This window comes from Bufo gargarizans, chromosome 7 (genome assembly GCF_014858855.1).
Source record: "Bufo gargarizans isolate SCDJY-AF-19 chromosome 7, ASM1485885v1, whole genome shotgun sequence".
Lineage (NCBI taxonomy): Eukaryota > Metazoa > Chordata > Amphibia > Anura > Bufonidae > Bufo > Bufo gargarizans.
In genome coordinates this window covers 79,222,817-79,243,673 of record NC_058086.1, presented here as the reverse complement: position 1 = coordinate 79,243,673, position 20,857 = coordinate 79,222,817, and the positions used below count along the sequence as shown (strand labels likewise).

The 20,857-nt window shown below is 46.3% G+C and overlaps 1 protein-coding gene across 1 annotated transcript in view; it reads left to right on the top strand.

Annotated features, from left to right (window-relative positions):
* The window catches only part of FHIT (fragile histidine triad diadenosine triphosphatase), a 147,232-nt gene extending 127,247 nt beyond the window's left edge, over window positions 1–19,985 (top strand). Inside the window, exon 3 of the mRNA XM_044301577.1 lies at window positions 18,852–19,985. Coding sequence (XP_044157512.1) covers window positions 19,115–19,564 — 450 coding nt within the window. The 5' untranslated portion in view covers window positions 18,852–19,114 and the 3' untranslated portion in view covers window positions 19,565–19,985. The remainder of the gene's footprint in view (window positions 1–18,851) is intronic.
* The last annotated feature ends 872 nt before the right edge of the window (window positions 19,986–20,857 follow it).

Below are 20,857 nucleotides of genomic sequence, written 5' to 3'. Positions count from 1 at the left end.
GACAATGTCCTCTTCTAGCAGGTCGTGTGATGTACTGGGATCACTATTTATAGAATAAAGGTCTGAATAAAATGCCTGGAATTCTTCCAATATTTCTTTAGGGGACTGAACCAAGCCACCAGCAGAGGAATTCAAGGCCATCACCTGAGACTAGGATGGAGATCCCTGGCGCCAACCACTTGACACATGTATCCCTGTATTCATAATATCCCTTACGTATCTTGTATCTAATACAAAGCAATTGATTTTTGGTCTAAAATCTCCACTATTTGATGTCTAAGAGAGGAGAGTTCAGCAGGGTTGTCCTCAGGGTAGGCTATCGCTATTTGTTTAGCGGTGGTGAGACAGACTGCATCCCCACCAATCAGCTGTTCTGTAGTAGATCTGGTGCATAACTTCACAGCTTTGGCCTCAGAGAACAGCTGCCCCCCACCAATTAGATAATGATTGCCTATGATCACTTATAAGGATTGTCCACTAGTTTATAAGGAGCAGAATATGGTAGACCAAACAATCATATTCACAAAACTTCTGAGAGTAAAAGCTATTTTTGAACTGCTTTCCTCAGCCTTGTGTAGTGTTTAGCATGGTCAAAACTGCTGATTGAACCAGCTTGACAGGCTAGGACACTCACTTTCCCACATTTCAAAACTAGAGTGATTAGTGTTAAAATTCAAAATATCGCTAAAGTTTCGCAAGTCAGTGGGAGCAGCACCGCAATGCTGGACTCAGACCACTGCAAAGTAGACAGCGCAGTCTGCTTTCTGCACCAGAGCTGTTGGCAAACACTGGAAGCGGTGCTGGACCTGTCTGATCAGCCCATGAGTATCTGAACCCTTGGGATGTGTGGAGAACCAGGCCTTGAGCTTAATCCGTCAAAAAAATTGGTGCAGGTCAGCATCTACCAATCAGTATGTACATTGGGACAGAAGCTCAGGCCTTTTTTCAATACCTTAAGTTGCACAGGATGAAATATTAATTACAGTTTTTGTGTCCATTAATTCCTCTTTGTTGTTTTTGTTTTTTCTGGAATCAACGTCTCCTGCATCCACCTCGTATGGTGACTTTACTTGTGTCGCAGTGGGGAGATCTTCTAAAAAGACTATCGCCTATATAGCTATACATTCGCTCCTATTATGGAGCTCCCTCACTACCACTGTATTAAAATTGACACTCATACACCCTGCATCCCGCCCAACATGTTTCGCTGGAGAACTAGCGTCTTCAGGGAAACGTGCAGGTATGAGTGTTGGGGGTGGAGACCATCTCTTAAAGATTCGTATTTTCACATGTTTTCAACTACCAGTGATGTGCCGGATCGTGATATCTTTTTTACTTAGTGCCACGCCTTATTCTTCTGATTCGTAATTGTCGGAGCTAAATACATCATTATCTTGTGACGTGTCATGTAACCTCGCACATGCGCCCGGACTTTTGGAAGTTTTCTAATGCCTCCCGGTTCTATTCCCGCTATGTTATATATACTCGCGCATGCGCAAGGACTTGGAGATATTTTCTCTTGCTCCGTAACCTCGCGATACATCGCGCATGCGCGCAGATTTGGACACTTTTTTTTTAGAACACTAAGTCTGCGCGCATGCAGGAGTGTGCATGATGTATCGCGAGGTTACAGAGAAAGAGAATCTAAATATCTCTAAGTCCTCGCGCTTGCGCGAGTATATATAAGACATAATAGCCTCATAATAGGAGTGAATGTATAGCTATATAGGCGACAATAGATCTACGGCTATAAGCAAATACAGGCCATAAATAACTGTGGCAATAATCAGTAGCTGGGAAATAACAGTGATAGTATTGATCAATAAGATAGAGCTGCCTGCACCACTGACAGTTTTAATTCGTCTATGTAGTGTCTATGTATGGATAGTGTTAAGTGATGAAATATTTTAAAAAATAAATAAAAGTAAAGTTTGTTAAAATAAACAGTACATGATCCAAAGACGTATCTAGGTCCAGTTGGACAATCAATTGGCTCGCTAAAATTGTAAACGTTGACATGTACTGTGAGGTCAATTGATATAAAGTGTTTGTATTCTTCTTTACAAACTCAAACATTCACTATATAAACTGAAAAATGTTTGCAGATTTTGCTTTCCTTTGAATCACTTACCTAATATTTAGTTGTATAACCACTGTTTCTGAGAACTGCTGTACATCTGTGTTGCATGGAGTCAACCAACTTCTGGCCCCTGTGAACAGGTATTCCATCCCAGGATAGTAACATAGTACATAAGGCCGAAAAAAGACATTTGTCCGTCCAGTTCGGCCTGTTATCCTGGAAGTTGATCCAGAGGAAGGCAAAAAAAAAACCCTGTGAGGTAGAAGCCAATTTTCCCCACTTTAGGGGAATATAAACTACCTTCCCGACTCCAATCAGGCAATCAGAATAACTCCCTGGATCAACGACCCCTCTCTAGTAGCTATAGCCTGTAATATTATTAAGCTCCAGAAATACGTCCAGGCCCCTCTTAAATTCCTTTATTGTACTCACCATCACCACCTCCTCAGGCAGAGAGTTCCATAGTCTCACTGCTCTTACCGTAAAGAATCCTTTTCTATGTTTGTGTACAAACCTTCTTTCCTCCAGACGCAGAGGATGTCCCCTCGTCACAGTCACAGTCCTGGGGATAAATAGCTGATGGGATAGATCGCTGTACTGACCCCTGATATATTTATACATATTAATTAGATCTCCCCTCAGTCGTCTTTTTTCTAAAGTGAATAACCCTAATTTTGATAATCTTTCAGGGTACTGTAGTTGCCCCATTCCAGTTATTACTTTAGATGCCCTCCTCTGGACCTTCTCCAGCTCTGCTATGTTTGCCTTGTTTACAGGAGCCCAGAACTGTACACAGTACTCCATGTGTGGTCTGACTAGCGATTTGTAAAGTGGTAGGACTATGTGATTATCACGGGAATCTATGCCCCTTCTGATGCAACCCATTATCTTGTTGGCCTTGGCAGCAGCTGCCTGACACTGGTTTTTGCAGCTTAGTTTGCTGTTTATTAAAATTCCTAGATCCTTTTCCATGTCAGTGTTACCGAGTGTTTTACCATTTAGTATGTACGGGTGACTTGCATTTTTCCTTCCCATGTGCATAACTTTACATTTATCAGTGTTAAACCTCATCTGCCACTTATCTGCCCAAGCCTCCAATCTATCCAGATCCCTCTGTAGTAGTATACTGTCCTCATCAGTGTAAATTACTTTACACAGTTTAGTGTCATATGCGAAAATTGATACTTTACTATGCAAGCCTTCTACAAGATCATTAATAAATATATTGAAGAGAATAGGGCCCAATACTGACCCCTGAGGTACTCCACTAGTGACAGTGACCCAATCTGAGTGTGTACCGTTAATAACCACCCTCTGTTTTCTATCACTGAGCCAGTTACTTACTGTAGGAGAGTCCCCGGAATAATAAGGGACGGACGATACGTGCCACCAGAGGTCCTGGCCTCGGTGGAGTAAGAACCGGATCATTGCGGTTACAGCGGCGAATGCTGCTGGCGCAGCGTGTCCGGGCCGGTTCTTACTGGGATCAGGTAGAGTGGGGGGTGCCTGTTCCCGACGGCCAGCCCAGGTTTTTGGTGGAGCTGGGCCTTTAAAGAACCCAGCCTGCTGATGATGGGGGTGGGGTGTGTCTTGCTGTGCTGGAGATTTCCAGAGACAGAGTGAGTGCTGGTGAAGGAGAGTCTGGGCGCAGCACACATTGAAGGGTAGCCCTGGGACCTGTGGTGCTACAAGCCGAAGGGGCTCTGGCCTGAGGGAGACAAAGGCAGATAGCCTAGAAGCCTGCAGAACTGCTGTGGTCTGTCCAAAACAATGTGACTCAAACCTGCTGTTTATTTTCTATGGAAGGACTTTTGTTCTATGCACTATGTGGATATGCACCTGTGTGGTCTGCACATTGCCTGTTATGCTGTTGGTGTGAATAAAGTCACAGTGTATCACAAAGACTGTCTATGATTGCCTCAATACTGCCGCCGCTACCGTAGCCTACCACGAGCACATCCCCACAATTGGTGGCTTGGAGCGGGCATTCCTGCAGTGAGGCAGGCCTGAGGCAAGAGTTGTGTTGGACTGCATGTCATATATCAGGCCTGCAAGTTTTATGGTTCCTGACAAGATGGAGGAGGCCATTAAGCACCTGATTCAGAGTAATGTACAGCAGCAACAGGCATTGCAGGCTCAGAGGGAAAGTATTGAGCTACAGCAAAAAAGACATGAGGAGGCTATGTGTGCACAGCAGCAAACAAACACTCTCCTAATGCAGCAGCTGGTAGCCATGCAAGAGTCGGTGCGAACATCCCTGCAAGGAGTTTTAACTGCGACAACCCCGACTGTGTCTACCGCCAGGGACAAAGTCCGATCCGCCCTGAGGAAAATGGGTCCGGGAGATGATATAGAGGCATTTCTGATGGTATTCGAAAGAACCGCGGAGCAAGAGAGGCTGCCGTTGGAGCAGTGGGCCGAGGTGGTGGCGCCTTTTCTGGTGGGGGACGCACAAAAGGCCTATTTTGACCTCAGCTGCGATGAGGCCAAGGACTATGAGAGGCTAAAAGCTGAGGTGTTGGCCAGGTTGGGGGTAAACACCTATGTGCGAGCGCACAGGGTGTATCAGTGGGTGTTTGCCGAGTCCCGACCCGCCCGGTCACAAGCCTATGACTTACTTCACCTAGTAAAAAAATGGCTTCAGCCTGAGATATTGAGCCCTTCTCAGATGGTTGAAAGGGTCGTGGTCGACAGGTTCGTGCGTACCCTCCCGAGAGCCATACAGCGCTGGGTGGGACAAGGCGATCCAGGCAACCTGGAACAACTGGTTAGCCTGGTGGAGAGGTATATGGCCACTCAGGATTTGGGGCGGGACTCAGCGGTACTACCGAAGTCACGTCAGCCCCCGCTGCCGACCCGGGATCCTGAAAAAGGGATCCCACCACATAAGGAGGGGAGTGGATCTCCAGTCCGTGGGAGGAATACCCTGGGGAGGAGGGAGGCTGCGAGGATCAGATGTTGGCATTGTCAGGACTGGGGACATGTGGCATCCAACTGCCCTAGGGCATCCGAACCCATGGACTGCGGGTTCGCTCGCCGGTCCTCTTTTTATGCCCAACCGGTGTATATAGCTGACCCCCTGCTGGCGGCGGACAACCCTCCGGTGTGTGATGTCGTTGTTAATGGACACTCCGTGCAGGCCCTGCTGGACTCTGGGAGCCTGGTAACTCTGGTCCATGAGTCGCTGGTAACGGAAAAACTCCCAGAAAGGCGAACCCTTACCATTGTCTGTATACATGGGGATCGCAGGGAGTATCCCACCACTAAGGTTACCCTGGCAGTGTGTGGAAAGGAGGTACCACATGTCGTCGGGGTGGGGAGACGGCTCCCTTATGCCGCAATATTGGGGAGGGACTTTCCCCTCTTCTGGACTTTGTGGAGGAACGGGTTGCCTACCTATGGGGAAGGAAAATGTCCAGGTCCTGAGCCCGAGGACCCCGAGGCAGGGACCCCAGCTGTAGGGGTCACCGTAGAGGAGGTAGAGTGTAACCCTGACCGGTTTCCCCTAGAAGTATTGGCGGGTGAGACAGTATAAAGTTCGTCCATCCTGGATCTGGAGGTACCCCGAGAAACCTTCGGGACCGCACAGCTCCAGGATTCGACGTTATTGCGGGCTAGAGAAGGTGTGTCGGTGGTTAATGGTGTGGCCCAGCGTCCCGGCGCCGATACCGTATTTCCTCACCTGGCCTATAACCAGGACCTGTTATATAGGGTAGACAAGGTGAGGCAGGAGGTGGTGGAACAACTGGTGGTGCCCCAGCCTTACCGGCGAATGGTCTTGGATTTAGCGCATGCGCATGTGTTGGGTGGTCATCTGGGGGTTAAGAAAATGCTGGAGCGAATTCTACAACGGTTCTATTGGCCTGGGATATATGAGGAAGTCCGGAGGTTCTGTCAGTCCTGTCCAGTGTGTCAGCTGACTAGCCTCCAACCTCACTATCGCAGTCCACTGGTACCTATGCCCATTATAGAGGTGCCCTTCGAAAGGATCGCCATGGATCTGGTAGGCCCCATTATTAAGTCAGCCCGAGGTCACCAACACATCCTGGTAGTGTTAGACTATGCCACTCGATATCCGGAGGCGGTCCCATTGCGCCATACGTCGGCCAAGGTAATAGCTAAAGAGCTCATGAGTATGTTTGCCCGGGTGGGGATACCAAAGGAGATTCTGACGGACCAGGGGACACCCTTTATGTCCAAAATAACAAAGGAATTGTGTAAGCTATTAAATATTAAATACCGGCACACGTCCGTCTACCATCCCCAAACCGATGGGTTAGTAGAACGGTTTAATAAGACCCTGAAGTCCATGCTAAAAAGAGTCGTGGCTAAGGACGGGAGGGATTGGGACTTACTGTTGCCCTATGTTTTGTTTGCGGTACGGGAGGTGCCCCAGGCGTCCACGGGGTTCTCGCCCTTTGAGTTGTTATATGGGCGACATCCCCGTGGGCTACTGGATATCGCTAAGGAAGCATGGGAGCAACAGCCTACGCCTCATAAAAGTGTGATAGAGCACATAGGAAAAATGCAGGACCGAATAGGGGTCGTGTTGCCGATCGTCCGTGAGCACATGGAAGCGGCACAACTGGCCCAGAGTCGGGTATATAACCGAACCGCCCGGGTAAGGACATTTCACCCGGGGGACCGAGTTCTTGTACTCGTGCCCACGGTCGAGAGTAAATTCTTGGCCCGGTGGCAAGGACCCTATGAAGTTAAGGAGAAGGTGGGCCCAGTTGATTACAGGATATACCAGCCAGGGAGGCGGAAGCCCGAACAGGTATATCATGTGAATCTACTAAAACCTTGGAGAGACAGAGAGAATTTGTTTGCAGACAGCCCGCCCTCTGTCGGGACATCAGGGAGTGACCCGGGGTCACCAGGTGTTCCGGAGAACGCCGCTGGGGTGACGATAGGGGACGGACTGTCGACCAAACAAGCACAAGAGGTGAAAGAATTTGTTAGTCGGAATAGGGACGTATTCTCTGACCTTCCTGGACGTACCACCTTGATCGAGCATGACATTGTCACCGAGCCCCGGGTGAAAGTCCGCCTAAGACCATACCGAGTACCGGAGGCTCGGCGACAGGCCATTTCGCAGGAGGTAAGATCGATGCTACGTCTAGGGGTCATAGAAGAGTCAAAGAGCGAGTGGGCTAGCCCGATTGTCCTTATTCCCAAACCGGATGGTTCATTACGGTTCTGTAATGATTTTAGGAAATTGAATGAGGTATCAAAATTTGACGCCTATCCCATGCCTCGGGTAGACGAGTTGATAGAGCGGCTGGGAAAAGCCCGGTATTTTTTGATCCTAGATCTCACGAAGGGCTACTGGCAGGTACCTCTGACGGAGGCGGCAAAGGAGAAGACGGCCCTTGTCACCCCGGAGGGGCTTTTTCAGTATAGGGTGTTGCCTTTTGGGTTGCATGGCGCTCCGGCTACGTTCCAGCGTCTGATGGATGTCGTCCTCAAGCCCCATCACCAGTATACCTCCGCGTATCTGGATGATATAGTCGTGTTTAGCCCAGACTGGGAGGGTCATTTGTCAAAACTTCAGGCAGTGATAGATTCTCTAAGGAAGGCGGGGTTAACTGCCAACCCAAAAAAATGCTCGGTGGGACTAGAGGAAGCTCGCTATTTGGGGTATGTGATTGGACGCGGAGTCATTAGGCCCCAAGTAAATAAAGTTGAAGCAATCCGGAATTGGCCCAGGCCTCGTACGTCCAAGCAAGTACGGTCATTTTTGGGCCTGATTGGGTACTACATGAGGTTCATTCCCCATTTTGCCACCTTGGCAGCCCCGTTAACCGGCCTCTTGAAGGGTAGAAAGTCGGTGATGGTTCGCTTGGGGGAGAAGGAGGAGGAGGCGTTCTCCCGTTTGAAGTCGGCCCTATGTGAGTCCCCAGTTCTGGTGACGCCCGACTTCAAGCAGGAGTTTGTAGTTCAAACAGATGCCTCGGGAGTAGGACTAGGGGCTGTGCTTTCCTAAGAGCTCAACGGGGAAGAGCACCCCGTGGTTTTTCTAAGCCGCAAGCTTACCCCAGCAGAAACCCGGTATAGCATTGTGGAGAGAGAGTGCCTCGCCATCAAGTGGGCACTCGAGTCTCTCAGATATTACCTTCTGGGGAGAAGATTCCGTCTGGTGACCGACCACTCCCCTCTCCAGTGGATGAGTCGGGCTAAGGAGGGGAGCGCTCGGGTTACCAGGTGGTTCTTGTCCCTCCAGAACTTTAAGTTCACTGTTGAGCACAGGGCCGGCCGCTTACAGGGGAACGCAGATGCCCTGTCCCGGGTACACTGCTGTGCGTGTGTTCACCCCCTCAGGCTTGAACAGTATGTTCAAGCCCTCCGGGGTGAACAAAGGGGGGGGATATGTAGGAGAGTCCCCGGAATAATAATGGATGGACGATACGTGCCACCAGAGGTCCTGGCCTCGGTGGAGTAAGAACCGGATCATTGCGGTTACAGCGGCGAATGCTGCTGGCGCAGCGTGTCCGGGCCGGTTCTTACTGGGATCAGGTAAAGAGTGGGGGGGTGCCTGTTCCCGACGGCCAGCCCAGGTTTTTGGTGGAGCTGGGCCTTTAAAGAACCCAGCCTGCTGATGATGGGGGTGGGGTGTGTCTTGCTGTGCTGGAGATTTCCAGAGACAGAGTGAGTGCTGGTGAAGGAGAGTCTGGGCGCAGCACACATTGAAGGGTAGCCCTGGGACCTGTGGTGCTACAAGCCGAAGGGGCTCTGGCCTGAGGGAGACAAAGGCAGATAGCCTAGAAGCCTGCAGAACTGCTGTGGTCTGTCCAAAACAAGGTGACTCAAACCTGCTGTTTATTTTCTATGGAAGGACTTTTGTTCTATGCACTATGTGGATATGCACCTGTGTGGTCTGCACATTGCCTGTTATGCCGTTGGTGTGAATAAAGTCACAGTGTATCACAAAGACTGTCTATGATTGCCTCAATACTGCCGCCGCTACCGTAGCCTACCACGAGCACATCCCCACATTACCCACATACAGATGTTTTCTCCCAGTCCGAGCATTCTCATTTTATATACTAACCTTTTATGTGGTACAGTGTCAAATGCTTTGGAGAAGTCCAGATATACGACATCCATTGATTCACCGCTGTCAAGTCTAGAACTTACCTCCTCATAGAAACTGATTAAATTAGTCTGACATGACCGATCCCTCACGAAGCCATGCTGATATGGCGTTATTTGCTTATTTCTGTTGAGATGCTCTAATATAGCATCTCTCAGAAAACCTTCAAACTGTTTACCCACAACAGATGTTAAACTTACCGGCCTATAGTTTCCAGGCTCTGTTCTTGGCCCCTTTTTGAATATTGGCACCACATATGCCATGCGCCAATCCTGTGGGACATTCCCTGTCAGTATAGAGTCTGCAAATATCAGAAATAAGGGTCTGGCTATGACATTACTTAATTCCTTTAGGATACGGGGGTGTATGTCATCCGGTCCTGGCGATTTGTCTATTTTAATCTTTTTAAGTCGCTGATGTACTTCTTCCTGGGTCAGACAGGACACTTTTAATGGGGAATTTATTTCTGCATTCTGCATGTCATCTGACAATTTCTTTTCCTCAGTGAATACATTGGAGAAAAAAAATATTTAACAGCTTTGCTTTCTCCTCATCGCTCTCTGCGACTTCCCCCTCATTCCACTCTTTAAAGGGTCGACACCTTCAGATTTATACTTTTTAACATTTATATAATTGAAGAACATTTTAGGGTTAGTTTTACTCTCTTTGGCAATTAATCTCTCGGTCTCTAGTTTGGCCGCTGTTATTTGTTTTTTACATGTTCTATTTTTTTCCCTATAGTTTTTCAGTGCTTCCATGCTCCCCTCCTGTTTCAGTGAATGATATGCTTTCTTTTTGTCATTTATTGCTTTCTTTACAGTTCTATTTATCCACATTGGTTTCTTTTTGTTCTTTAACCTTTTATTACCATACGGTATGTACCTCTCACAATGAGATTTTAGGATGTTTTTAAAGATATCCCATTTTGTGGCTGTATTTTTATTTTTGAGGACTTTGTCCCAGTTAGTTTGGCCTATGGCCTCTTAGTTGGCTAAATTTTAGCTTTTTTGAAGTTTGGTATTTTTGTTCCTCCCTGTAGAAACGCTCTTTTGAATGATAATTGGAAGGTTATTACTTTATGGTCGCTATTTCCCAGGTGTCCCCCAACCTGCACGTCTGTTGTTCTGTCGGGCCTATTGGTTAATACTAAGTCCAGTATGGCCGTCCCTCTAGTCGGGTCCTGAACCAGTTGGGAGATGTCTTTGGTTATTGCCAAGAACCTGTTTCCCTTATGAGATATACAAGTTTCAGTTTCCCAGTGTATATCTGGGTAGTTGAAGTCCCCCATAATAACCACCTCATTATGATTTGCCACCTCGTCTATCTCGTTTAGTAGTAGATTTTCTGTGGACTCTGGTATATTAGGTGGTTTATAGTAAACTCCTATTATTAATTTATTGTTGTTTTTAGCTCCATGTATCTCTACCCACACTGACTCCACATGTTCATGTCCCTCACTTAATTCTTTGCGGAGTGTGGGCTTTAGACCGGACTTTACATAAAGGCAGACCGCTCCCCCTCTCCGGTTTTGACGATCCTTTCTAAACAGACTGTAACCTTGTACATTAACCGCCCAGTCATAGCTATCATCCAGCCATGTCTCAGTTATTCCCACTATGTCATAGTTCTCCTCACACATCACTAATTCCAGTTCACCAGTTTTATTAGTCAGACTTCTGGCATTAGTATACATACATTTGAGAGGTTTATGTATATTTTTTACCCTACACCTTTCCTTCTGAACTGTTCTAGTCCCTCCTTCCATTCCTCCCCCAGTCCCATTACCTTGCCCCCGGTCTCTATCTGCGCTATATTCCCGTCCTATAACGTAATTACCCTCCCCCCAGTCCCTAGTTTAAACACTCCTCCAACCTTCTAGCCATCTTTCTCCCCAGCACAGCTGCCCCTTCCCCATTGAGGTGCAGCCCGTCCCTACAATAGAGCCTGTAGCCGATAGAAAAATCGGCCCAGTTCTCCAGGAACCCAAACCCTTCCTTCCTACACCAGTTCTTGAGCCACTTGTTAATCTCCCTAATCTCCCGTTGCCTTTCTTGTGTGGCTCGTGGTACAGGCAGTATTTCGGAAATTACTACCTTTGAGGTCCTTGCCCTCAGCTTTTGACCTAAATCCCTGAAATCATTTTTAAGGACTCTCCACCTACCTCTAACTTTGTCATTGGTTCCGATATGGACCATGACCGCTGGATCGTCTCCAGCCCCTCCCAGTAATCTGTCAACCTGATCCGCGATGTGTCGAACTCTAGCGCCAGGAAGACAGCACACTGTTCGGCGATCACGGTCTTTGTGACAGATTTCCCTATCTGTTCCCCTAATAATGGAGTCGCCCACTACCAGCACCTGTCTGGCCTGCCCTACTCTCCTGGTTCCCTGCTTACTGGAGCTGACATTCCCCTGACTGACAGAGCAAGTGTCCGGCTGCAGCAGTGCCGTCCCCGGACTGACATCCCCCCTCATCTGCCAAACGTGCAAACTTGTTGGGGTGTGTCAGATCAGGGCTAGCCTCCCTGGCACTCTTCCCTCTACCCCGCTTTCTAACTGTTACCCAGCTAGCTACCTCACTTTCCTCAGCCTCCTCTCTGTCACCCTCCCCCTCATCTACCCCAAAGAGTGCTTGCTCGGTGAGAAGCCAACTCTTTTGCAAATTATCAATGCCTCTCAGTGTTGTAACTTGCCCGTTTAGAGACTCAATTTGCGATTCCAAACGGGTTATTTGCTCACATCTAGAACGAAGATATGCACCCTGGAACTGCAGTTCCAGGACTGTATACATCATGCAAGATGTGCACTGGACTGCGTTGTAAATTGTGCAACACATACTAAATGGGGATTACAACAGTAAAAAAGTAAAACAGTATATATGATTTAGACCCTGTCTGCTGTAGTTGAAGGGCTACGTAAAATTAAGCCAACAACACACAAGGAAATTTATATCCAACCTTAGTTTCACTGATATAACTGGTATAGAGTATACGTTCCACCTATCAAAATTAAATCACTGTCGTTTGGAACGCTATATTACTGTTAAAACTAAGGTTTTATTAAACAGAACAAGGGAGGGAAGGGTAAGCTAACCTATATTAAAATTCTAGGGCGCCGTCCAACCAGTGTGAGGTCGATGGATGAGACCTATGACACCGCCGGATGCGGTATTTGCAACTGTGGATGACGTCACTAGAAAAGCCGCAACTAGTGCAGTACTGCAGGCTAGATCATAGGGCCGTGGTGCCGTACTAGATCAAACCACCAAAAGTATACACTGTGGCGCGGTCTAAGTGCTCTGAACCATTGCCAGCTACTGGAGCCCTAGACTAAAATTACGATAGACTAATCCATTGATAAACATCTGTCTGCAGATGCCGACCTCAATTGAAACCATCCGTTCAGTATGAATCAGATGTCTGAGAGTCGGCTCTGCAGGCACGAATCAATGGACCTAGGCTAAGCTGGATGGAACAGAAAGGCTGAATTGCATCTGCTCACCAACTGCAGAGGGCTGAGAACCACAGACCTCAACTGCAGTGTGGGCGCAATACAGACAGTATAACCATTAATTTATCCCCACACCACACTCGACGCGTTTCGCCATAATCGGCTCGTCAGGAGCGTGAATCTGTGGGTATTAGGATAAATGATCAGAGCTGCAGAGCCTCCGTGACAGAGGCTGCAGCTATTAATACGAGGTGGCCGAACGCGGCCGCTCAGATGCACGAGATATAAGGAGAGTCCTCCTCCCCCTGTGCTGAGCCACGCCTATAGGGCGGCCAATGAGGATGCAGGAGGCGCGGCATCGCCGCATCATCCATCCCGCCCCCATTGTGCCGCCCCCTCTATGAGACAGGCCCAGATGAATGTCACAACATTCAAACATGTAAAGATAGAGTTGAATATTCGGCGACTTACTGAAATGGCAGCCTGGTACAGCACCAGTCGGGACGAGGACCGCCGAGCGATCCCTAATATATATTGTATTGTAGAGGACACCAATCAATATGGTCAGAACAGCACCACAGGTTCACAGAAGATCACAACGGACCCTGCAGCATTATTCCCTAGGTGGTAACAAACAGATCAAGCAGATATATAGATCCTTTCTAAGTAGCACAGGGAGGGTGTTAGGAATGAAGTGGTATACACAACCCAAACTAGTGGTTACACTCCCCTACCCCTGCTATCTTGTGGCCCTACCCAGGGCCCAGATGTCAACACTTCTGCCGACCTACTGACATGGAGTCACTGATTGATAAATACTTGTGGGACACAGGGATCACGGGCATTGGATCATCACCCCTAATATCCCCCCTGTTGCACTCACAAACTGGAGATTTAGAGAAAACACGCAAAGGAGTTATACTCATTCAATCCGTGAGGTTGGAGTGCATACAGGCGGTAAATCCACTGTGTCTCCTTTTGTAATAGACGCCTGTCAAAGTCGCCTCCTCTTGGCGATCTTCTAACCACCTCCACAGCCTGAAATTTAATGACATCCGCATCACCATTATGTGTAGTTGATATATGTCTGGCAATAGGGGTGTCAGCCCCTTTGCGGATGTCATTTAAATGTTCTGCTACTCTTCTGCGGAATTCCCTTGTGGTTTTACCCACATATTGTTTACCGCAAACACAGGTGGCCAGGTATACCAGGCCTCTCGTTTTGCAATTCACAAATGATCTAATGGTGAATCTCTGTTCAGTGACGCTGCAAATGAATGCAGCGCCCGTCTGGATTGCAGGGCACGCTACACAGCCGCCACAACGGAAGGTCCCTTTAAGGCTAGTACTCAGCCATGTAGATGTAGTAGGGGCCTGATAGAAGCTGTGGACCAGGCGATCTCTCAAACTACGTCCACGTCTGTACGTAATTAGAGGTACGTCGCCTATGATATCACCAATATCTGGGTCTGATTTTAAAATGCCCCAATAGGTCGTCAGCAGGTCTCTCACTGTGTTGTGCGCTTCATCATACGTGGCTATGATGCGCAACTGCTCCCCTCCCACCGATCCTGGCTTAGGAGTAAGGAGGGCATCCCGATTTTGGGCCAGCGAGTGATGGTATGCCTTGGCTAGTACATGTTGCGGGTACCCCCTACTCCTAAACCTAGTCTGTAGATCACTGGATGCCGTTCTAAAGTCCGACATGCTGGAGCAGTTGCGCCTTACCCGAAGGTATTGCCCTTTTGGAATTCCCCTCCTCAGGGGCAAGGGGTTGCAACTGTCCCATCTAAGGAGGCTATTGGTTGCAGTCTCCTTGCTGAACAATCGTGTGCCGATATTACCCATCTTGTCCCTGAAGACGGTCAAATCCAGAAAATGAATTTGAGATTCTTGGATCTCCGATGTGAAAAATAATCCCATGGTGTTTATATTCAGATCTGACACAAACCGACTGAAGTCCTCCACACTCCCCGACCATAAAATCAGCACATCATCGATGAAGCGTAACCACAAATTAATGTGGTCAGCCCATCTCTGGTTTTCCGCGAACACAACTTCACGTTCCCACCAGCCCAGGTAGAGATTGGCAAAGGTCGGGGCACAGGGGCTCCCCATCGCCACTCCCCTGAGCTGGTGGTACATACGATGGTCAAAGATGAAACAGTTGTGTTCAAGAATAAACTCGTTATGCTGCCAGCAATGGGTGCCACGTTGACTAAGAAATTAGGCCACAACTCCACACCCCCTGTCGTGAGGTATGGAGCTGTACAGGGCCTCAACATCCAGGCTGGCCAGCATAACGTTCTCACCAAGATGAATTCCCTCAAATTTTTTGATCACATCCATAGAATCACGTACATACGAGGACAGGGACACCGCAAAGGGTCGTAGAATCCTGTCCACGTATGTACTGATTGGATGTGTCAAACTCCCAGTCCCTGATACAATGGGACGTCCCTTTAATGGGGAGAGCCCCTTGTGTACCTTGGGTAACCCATAAAAGCAAGGGATCTGGGGATGTTTGGGGAACAAAAAATCAAATTCAGACCTACTAATAAGGGCATGATCGTGTGCTGTGTCCAAGAGGTCCTTCAATTGCCTCCTGAACGTCTCAGTTGGATTTGTTTCCAACACACGGTAACATGAACCATCACTGAGAATGTTAAGACACATGGTCTTATACTGTTCACAATTCATTACGACAATATTCCCTCCCTTGTCCGATGGTTTAATGACAAGGGAGTTGTCGCGTTCCAATGAGATTAGAGCATCAATCTCCTTTTTCTGGAGGTTGAGTCCAAACCCCTTGGATGTGTCAAGCATTCTCAGTTGATCCGTCACGACCTTAAGAAAAATGTCAGGCGGTGTGCCATCACTTAGGGGTGGGTTTTTTGTAGAGGGCAGTTTGAGGTCCGTAAATGGACCCTCACCAACATCCCTTTCCCCTTCCTCCATAAGGGATACCAATAGTTGGACATCCGGCAGGTCATCTAGGTCGACACCCAATTCATTGCATTGTTGTTGGTTGTGTGTCGCAAAAAACTTTTTCCATTTTAATCTCCTTACGAATAAGGTCAAATCCTTGACCCATTCGAAGGAGTTAAAGGAACAGGTGGGAACGAATGATAGGCCCTTGCTGAGCAGTTCCAATTCTGCCTCCGCAAGGGGTCTATCAGACAAGTTAATAATTTGTAACTTGTCTCTAGACCTGTCTTCCACTACGGAGCCCACAGTCTGATAGCCAGTTGCACCCATCCTGTGATGGCGTGCTATTGGTTTTTCGTATTTCTTAGACTGTAGGATCTCGTGGTTTGGTTCCCTAAAAACCCCCCCGTGAACGGGAGTTTCTACCTCTACCTCCTCTCCCTCTGGGTCAACTCTATCTTTACATGTTTGAATGTTGTGACATTCATCTGGGCCTGTCTCATAGAGGGGGCGGCACAATGGGGGCGGGATGGATGATGCGGCGATGCCGCGCCTCCTGCATCCTCATTGGCCGCCCTATAGGCGTGGCTCAGCACAGGGGGAGGAGGACTCTCCTTATATCTCGTGCACCTGAGCGGCCGCGTTCGGCCACCTCGTATTAATAGCTGCAGCCTCTGTCACGGAGGCTCTGCAGCTCTGATCATTTATCCTAATACCCACAGATTCACGCTCCTGACGAGCCGATTATGGCGAAACGCGTCGAGTGTGGTGTGGGGATAAATTAATGGTTATACTGTCTGTATTGCGCCCACACTGCAGTTGAGGTCTGTGGTTCTCAGCCCTCTGCAGTTGGTGAGCAGATGCAATTCAGCCTTTCTGTTCCATCCAGCTTAGCCTAGGTCCATTGATTCGTGCCTGCAGAGCCGACTCTCAGACATCTGATTCATACTGAACGGATGGTTTCAATTGAGGTCGGCATCTGCAGACAGATGTTTATCAATGGATTAGTCTATCGTAATTTTAGTCTAGGGCTCCAGTAGCTGGCAATGGTTCAGAGCACTTAGACCGCGCCACAGTGTATACTTTTGGTGGTTTGATCTAGTACGGCACCACGGCCCTATGATCTAGCCTGCAGTACTGCACTAGTTGCGGCTTTTCTAGTGACGTCATCCACAGATGCAAATACCGCATCCGGCGGTGTCATAGGTCTCATCCATTGACCTCACACTGGTTGGACGGCACCCTAGAATTTTAATATAGGTTAGTTTACCCTTCCCTCCCTTGTTCTGTTTAATAAAACCTTAGTTTTAACAGTAATATAGCGTTCCAAACGCCAACCTTAGTTTCCAAACTCCTTTTCTTGAACTCCTTCTTTTTTAACTCCACTTAATAAGAAGCCCACTTAGTAGAGCAAGCCTCAGGAAGTGCAGGCTCTAGAGAGTTTTAGTGGGTCAATTTATAGCACCTGGTTGCCCAGGGCACTCCCCTTAATTAAGCAGAGAAAAAAAAAAAAATTTAAATGGCAGTACTAGAATACAAACACTTAACTTTCAATGATCTCTGCTGCAATCCACACTCAGCCACCTGCAATCACTCCCACAAAACCACACACAGCACTAGAACTCCTTGTTTTTTAACTCCACTTAATAAGAAGCCCACTTAGTAGAGCAAGCCTCAGTAAGAGCGGATGATTGGACTACATTCCACAGTTCTTCTCTATTTCTTGGTTTTGCCTTAGAAACTGCATTTTTTTATGTCACCCCACAAGCTTTCTATTGGCTTGCGCCACCATGCTTCACTGTCTTCACAGTGTACTGTGGCTTGAATTAAGTGTTTGGGGGTCATCTGACAAACTGTCTCCGACCACTAGACCCAAAAAGAACAATCTTACTTTCATCAGTCCACAAAATGTCTCTTTAGGCTAGTCAATGTGCTCCTTTGGCAAATTGTAACCTCTTCTTCAGTACATGTCGTGTTTTTTTTTTTTTTTTTTTTTTTGGTTTTTTTCCAACAGTGGGACTTTGCAGGGGCTTCTTGCAGATAGCTTGGCTTCACATAGGTGTCTTCTAATTGTAACAGTACTCACAGGTAACTTTAGACCTTCTTTGATCTTCCTGGAGCTGATTGTTGGCTGAGTCCTTGCCATTTTTGGCTATTCTTCTATCCATTCGAATAGTAGTTTGTTTGTTTTTTGCTTTCTTTCACGTCTTTCAGGATTTGGTTGCCATTTTAAAGCATTTGCGATCATTTTAGCTGAGCAGCCTATCATTTTCTGCACTTCTTCTTTATACGTTTTCCCCTCTCCAATCAACTTTTTAATCAAGGTAGGCTGTTCTTCTGAACAATGTCTGGAACAACCCAGTTTCCTCAGAATTTCAGAGAGAAATGCACTGTAACCAGCATGTACAACATTTGCTTCCTTCCTAAATAAGGGCAATAATTGCCACCTGTTTTTCAAAGAATGAATGACCTCACTAATTGAACTCCACACTGCTATTACTTTGAACATGCCCTTAAGTGATTGAATTACAGAGAATCGGCAGCATGCATGTCATGACTGTTGGATTTCTATTACTCTACTACACCTGCTAGTAAATTATTTGCTATGTAGAAATATAATTTCTACCAAAAACAGTGATTGATCCGGTTAGTGATGTCTGACTGTTATTATTTTGAACAGAACTTCCATAGACTTTCAGCTAACCTGTAAATGCAGCCTGCCCTGTGGGGAGGATTAGAACAGCAGCACTGAAAGGAGAGGGGGGGAAATAGATGACAGTGGCCGGGCTTAGTGGCGGGCAAATCATTGTGACGATTCTGATACAGTATCCTCAAAGGCAAATTAATTGAATAAATTTTATTAATCGCCCCGTCCGACCTTTTTAAGTTTAAAAATAGTTTAAAGGAGTGTTTGAGGTCCTGCAAGTTATTGCCTATCCACCATATCAGAGATAACTGACTGAACAGTGGGGTTTTGACCTTTGGGACCCCAAAGATCTTGAGAATGGGGTCCCTTTCCATCATCCAAATGGATCAGCTGTGCTGCTGCTCTATTCATTCTCGCGATCAGTGGAGGTTCCAGTAGATGGGGAATAACTTTCATAAGTGGAACACTTCATTAATTGAAAAATAAGTATCCCCCCCTCCTTTAAAAAAAAAAATTAAATTCTAAAAGATTTTTATTTCTTTTCGTACTTCTAATCCTAGTAATGTATTCACTAGCACAGTTCAGTTTGTTTTTCTGATTTTGTAAAAAAATGTAATCAAAAAGTTCTAACATTCTTGTTTTCTTGTCTTTCAGCATCAACATACTGTTATAATTCTGGTAAAGCATCCAGTTCTAGAATTATGAAACCTTGGACAATCGATTTTAAATGTTAAAGCATTGAGTCTCACTTCAGTTTGAGTTTGTACCTTATTCCAACCAGAAATAAATGAAATTTGATGGTTCTTGCCATTCCCATCAAAAAAATATTATACTTTCCTATCTTCAGAAGAACGCAATACTTTTTTAAATTAAGTCTATAAAGGAATCTTTCAATTGCTCACAATTTTTTTTCTGCCATGTCTTTGTGGTTTGGTAAACAACTCATTAAGCCAACAGTTATCTTCTTAAGGACGGAGTTGTCTTTTGCCCTTGTGAATAGGAAACCAGTGGTACCAGGACATGTGCTAGTTTGTCCTATAAGGCCTCTGCAACGTTTTAAAGACCTGATGCCTGAAGAAATAAATGACCTCTTTATCACAGTACAGAGAGTATCCAGCATAGTAGAAAAACACTTTGTTGGCACTTCTCTAACCATCTCAATCCAGGATGGTCCAGAAGCAGGACAAACTGTTCCTCATGTTCATGTGCACATTTTACCCAGGAGAACAGGGGATTTTGAAAAAAATGACACTGTGTATGAAGTTTTGCATAACGATGATAAAGAAGAACTGTCAGCTTCAGAGAAGTGGAGATCTGAGGAAGAGATGAAAGCAGAGGCTGATGAACTCAGAAAGTATTTCTACTGAAATGTCTATTGCTGCAAATTTTTCATTTCACCTTTTTATTGCACATATTCACAATGTTATTAAACTGACATTATAAACTACTGTACACTTGTAGATCAATGCTATTTACCCTTTAGTGACTAACCTGTTTTGGGCCTTAGTGACCAAGCGTTATTTATTTTATTTTTTTTCATTTTTCCTTCTTCTCATTCCAGGAGCTATAACGTTTTTATTTTTCCACCAACTTAACTTTGAGGGCTTGTTTTTTGCAGGACAAGTTGTAGTTTTCAATGGCAGTGTTTTGGGATGCACGGAACTTGCTGACTAACTTTTATTAACTCTTTGTGGGGGATGGGAAAAACATCAACATTACCACTAAGTTTTTACATCTCCACATCCCAAGAATCATAACTGTTTTTTTTTTTTTTTTTTTTCTGGATTTGACCTAATAGACCACACCCATGACTGTATGTTAGGGTTGTCTCCTTTATTCTCCTGCCACATAGCCTTTAGCTTGCACTGTCTGAGCTGTGGCCTACAGCCTCAGTTTCATTCCTTCCCTATAGTTAATTTGTAGGTAGTTCTAAGGTGTGCTCTCCTTACAGTGTGTAGCAACTCTGATCTCCCAACACTATCCCTGCAGTCTCCCTATCCAAGATTGTACAATTAAAGCTTTGTTAAACACTGTCCCTAGCAGTTGTCACTTTTTTCTCTATGCTCAGTTCAATGTAAAATGGCTGAGATCAGGCGGGATTATTATTTTTATAGGGCTGTGACATCACCGGGGCTGACCAGCTGTTGATTAGCTGGCTGCACTTTATTATAGGTGATCTTTTGTTCCCAGGCTTTTTACTTTCACTTTGTAACACGTCGCCGCCATTTTAGGAAAATAGCGCCAGGAAATTCAGATTTGTTGTGAATCAAGTTTTTCCAAAACTTCGGATCGAATTCCACTTTGGATGCTTTAATTCGCTTAACCCTAGTCAGGATAGTGGGTTGGCCACTTCATTACTTTTAATCCTGTTTCTCTGTAACCAAGGTGTTTTATGATTTGTAGAGTATGCTGTCTTGTTATAAGCTTTTGATGGAAAGTGAAGATCAGAAGATGTTGGCAAATAATGGCAGAAATAAGCCATAGAGCTTATCAGAAATTCTGGGTTTGGTGTGTGTGCATCTGTTTCCAGAAAAGCTATGTGTTTTGTAAGTTTCAGGAACATCAGAGAGGGCTGTGTAGCTGGTAAGGCAGCCATAAAACATTCCTTGGAATGTGAATGGGTGCGGTTTTAAGTTACAGTTGTGTTGAATATCTTTGTA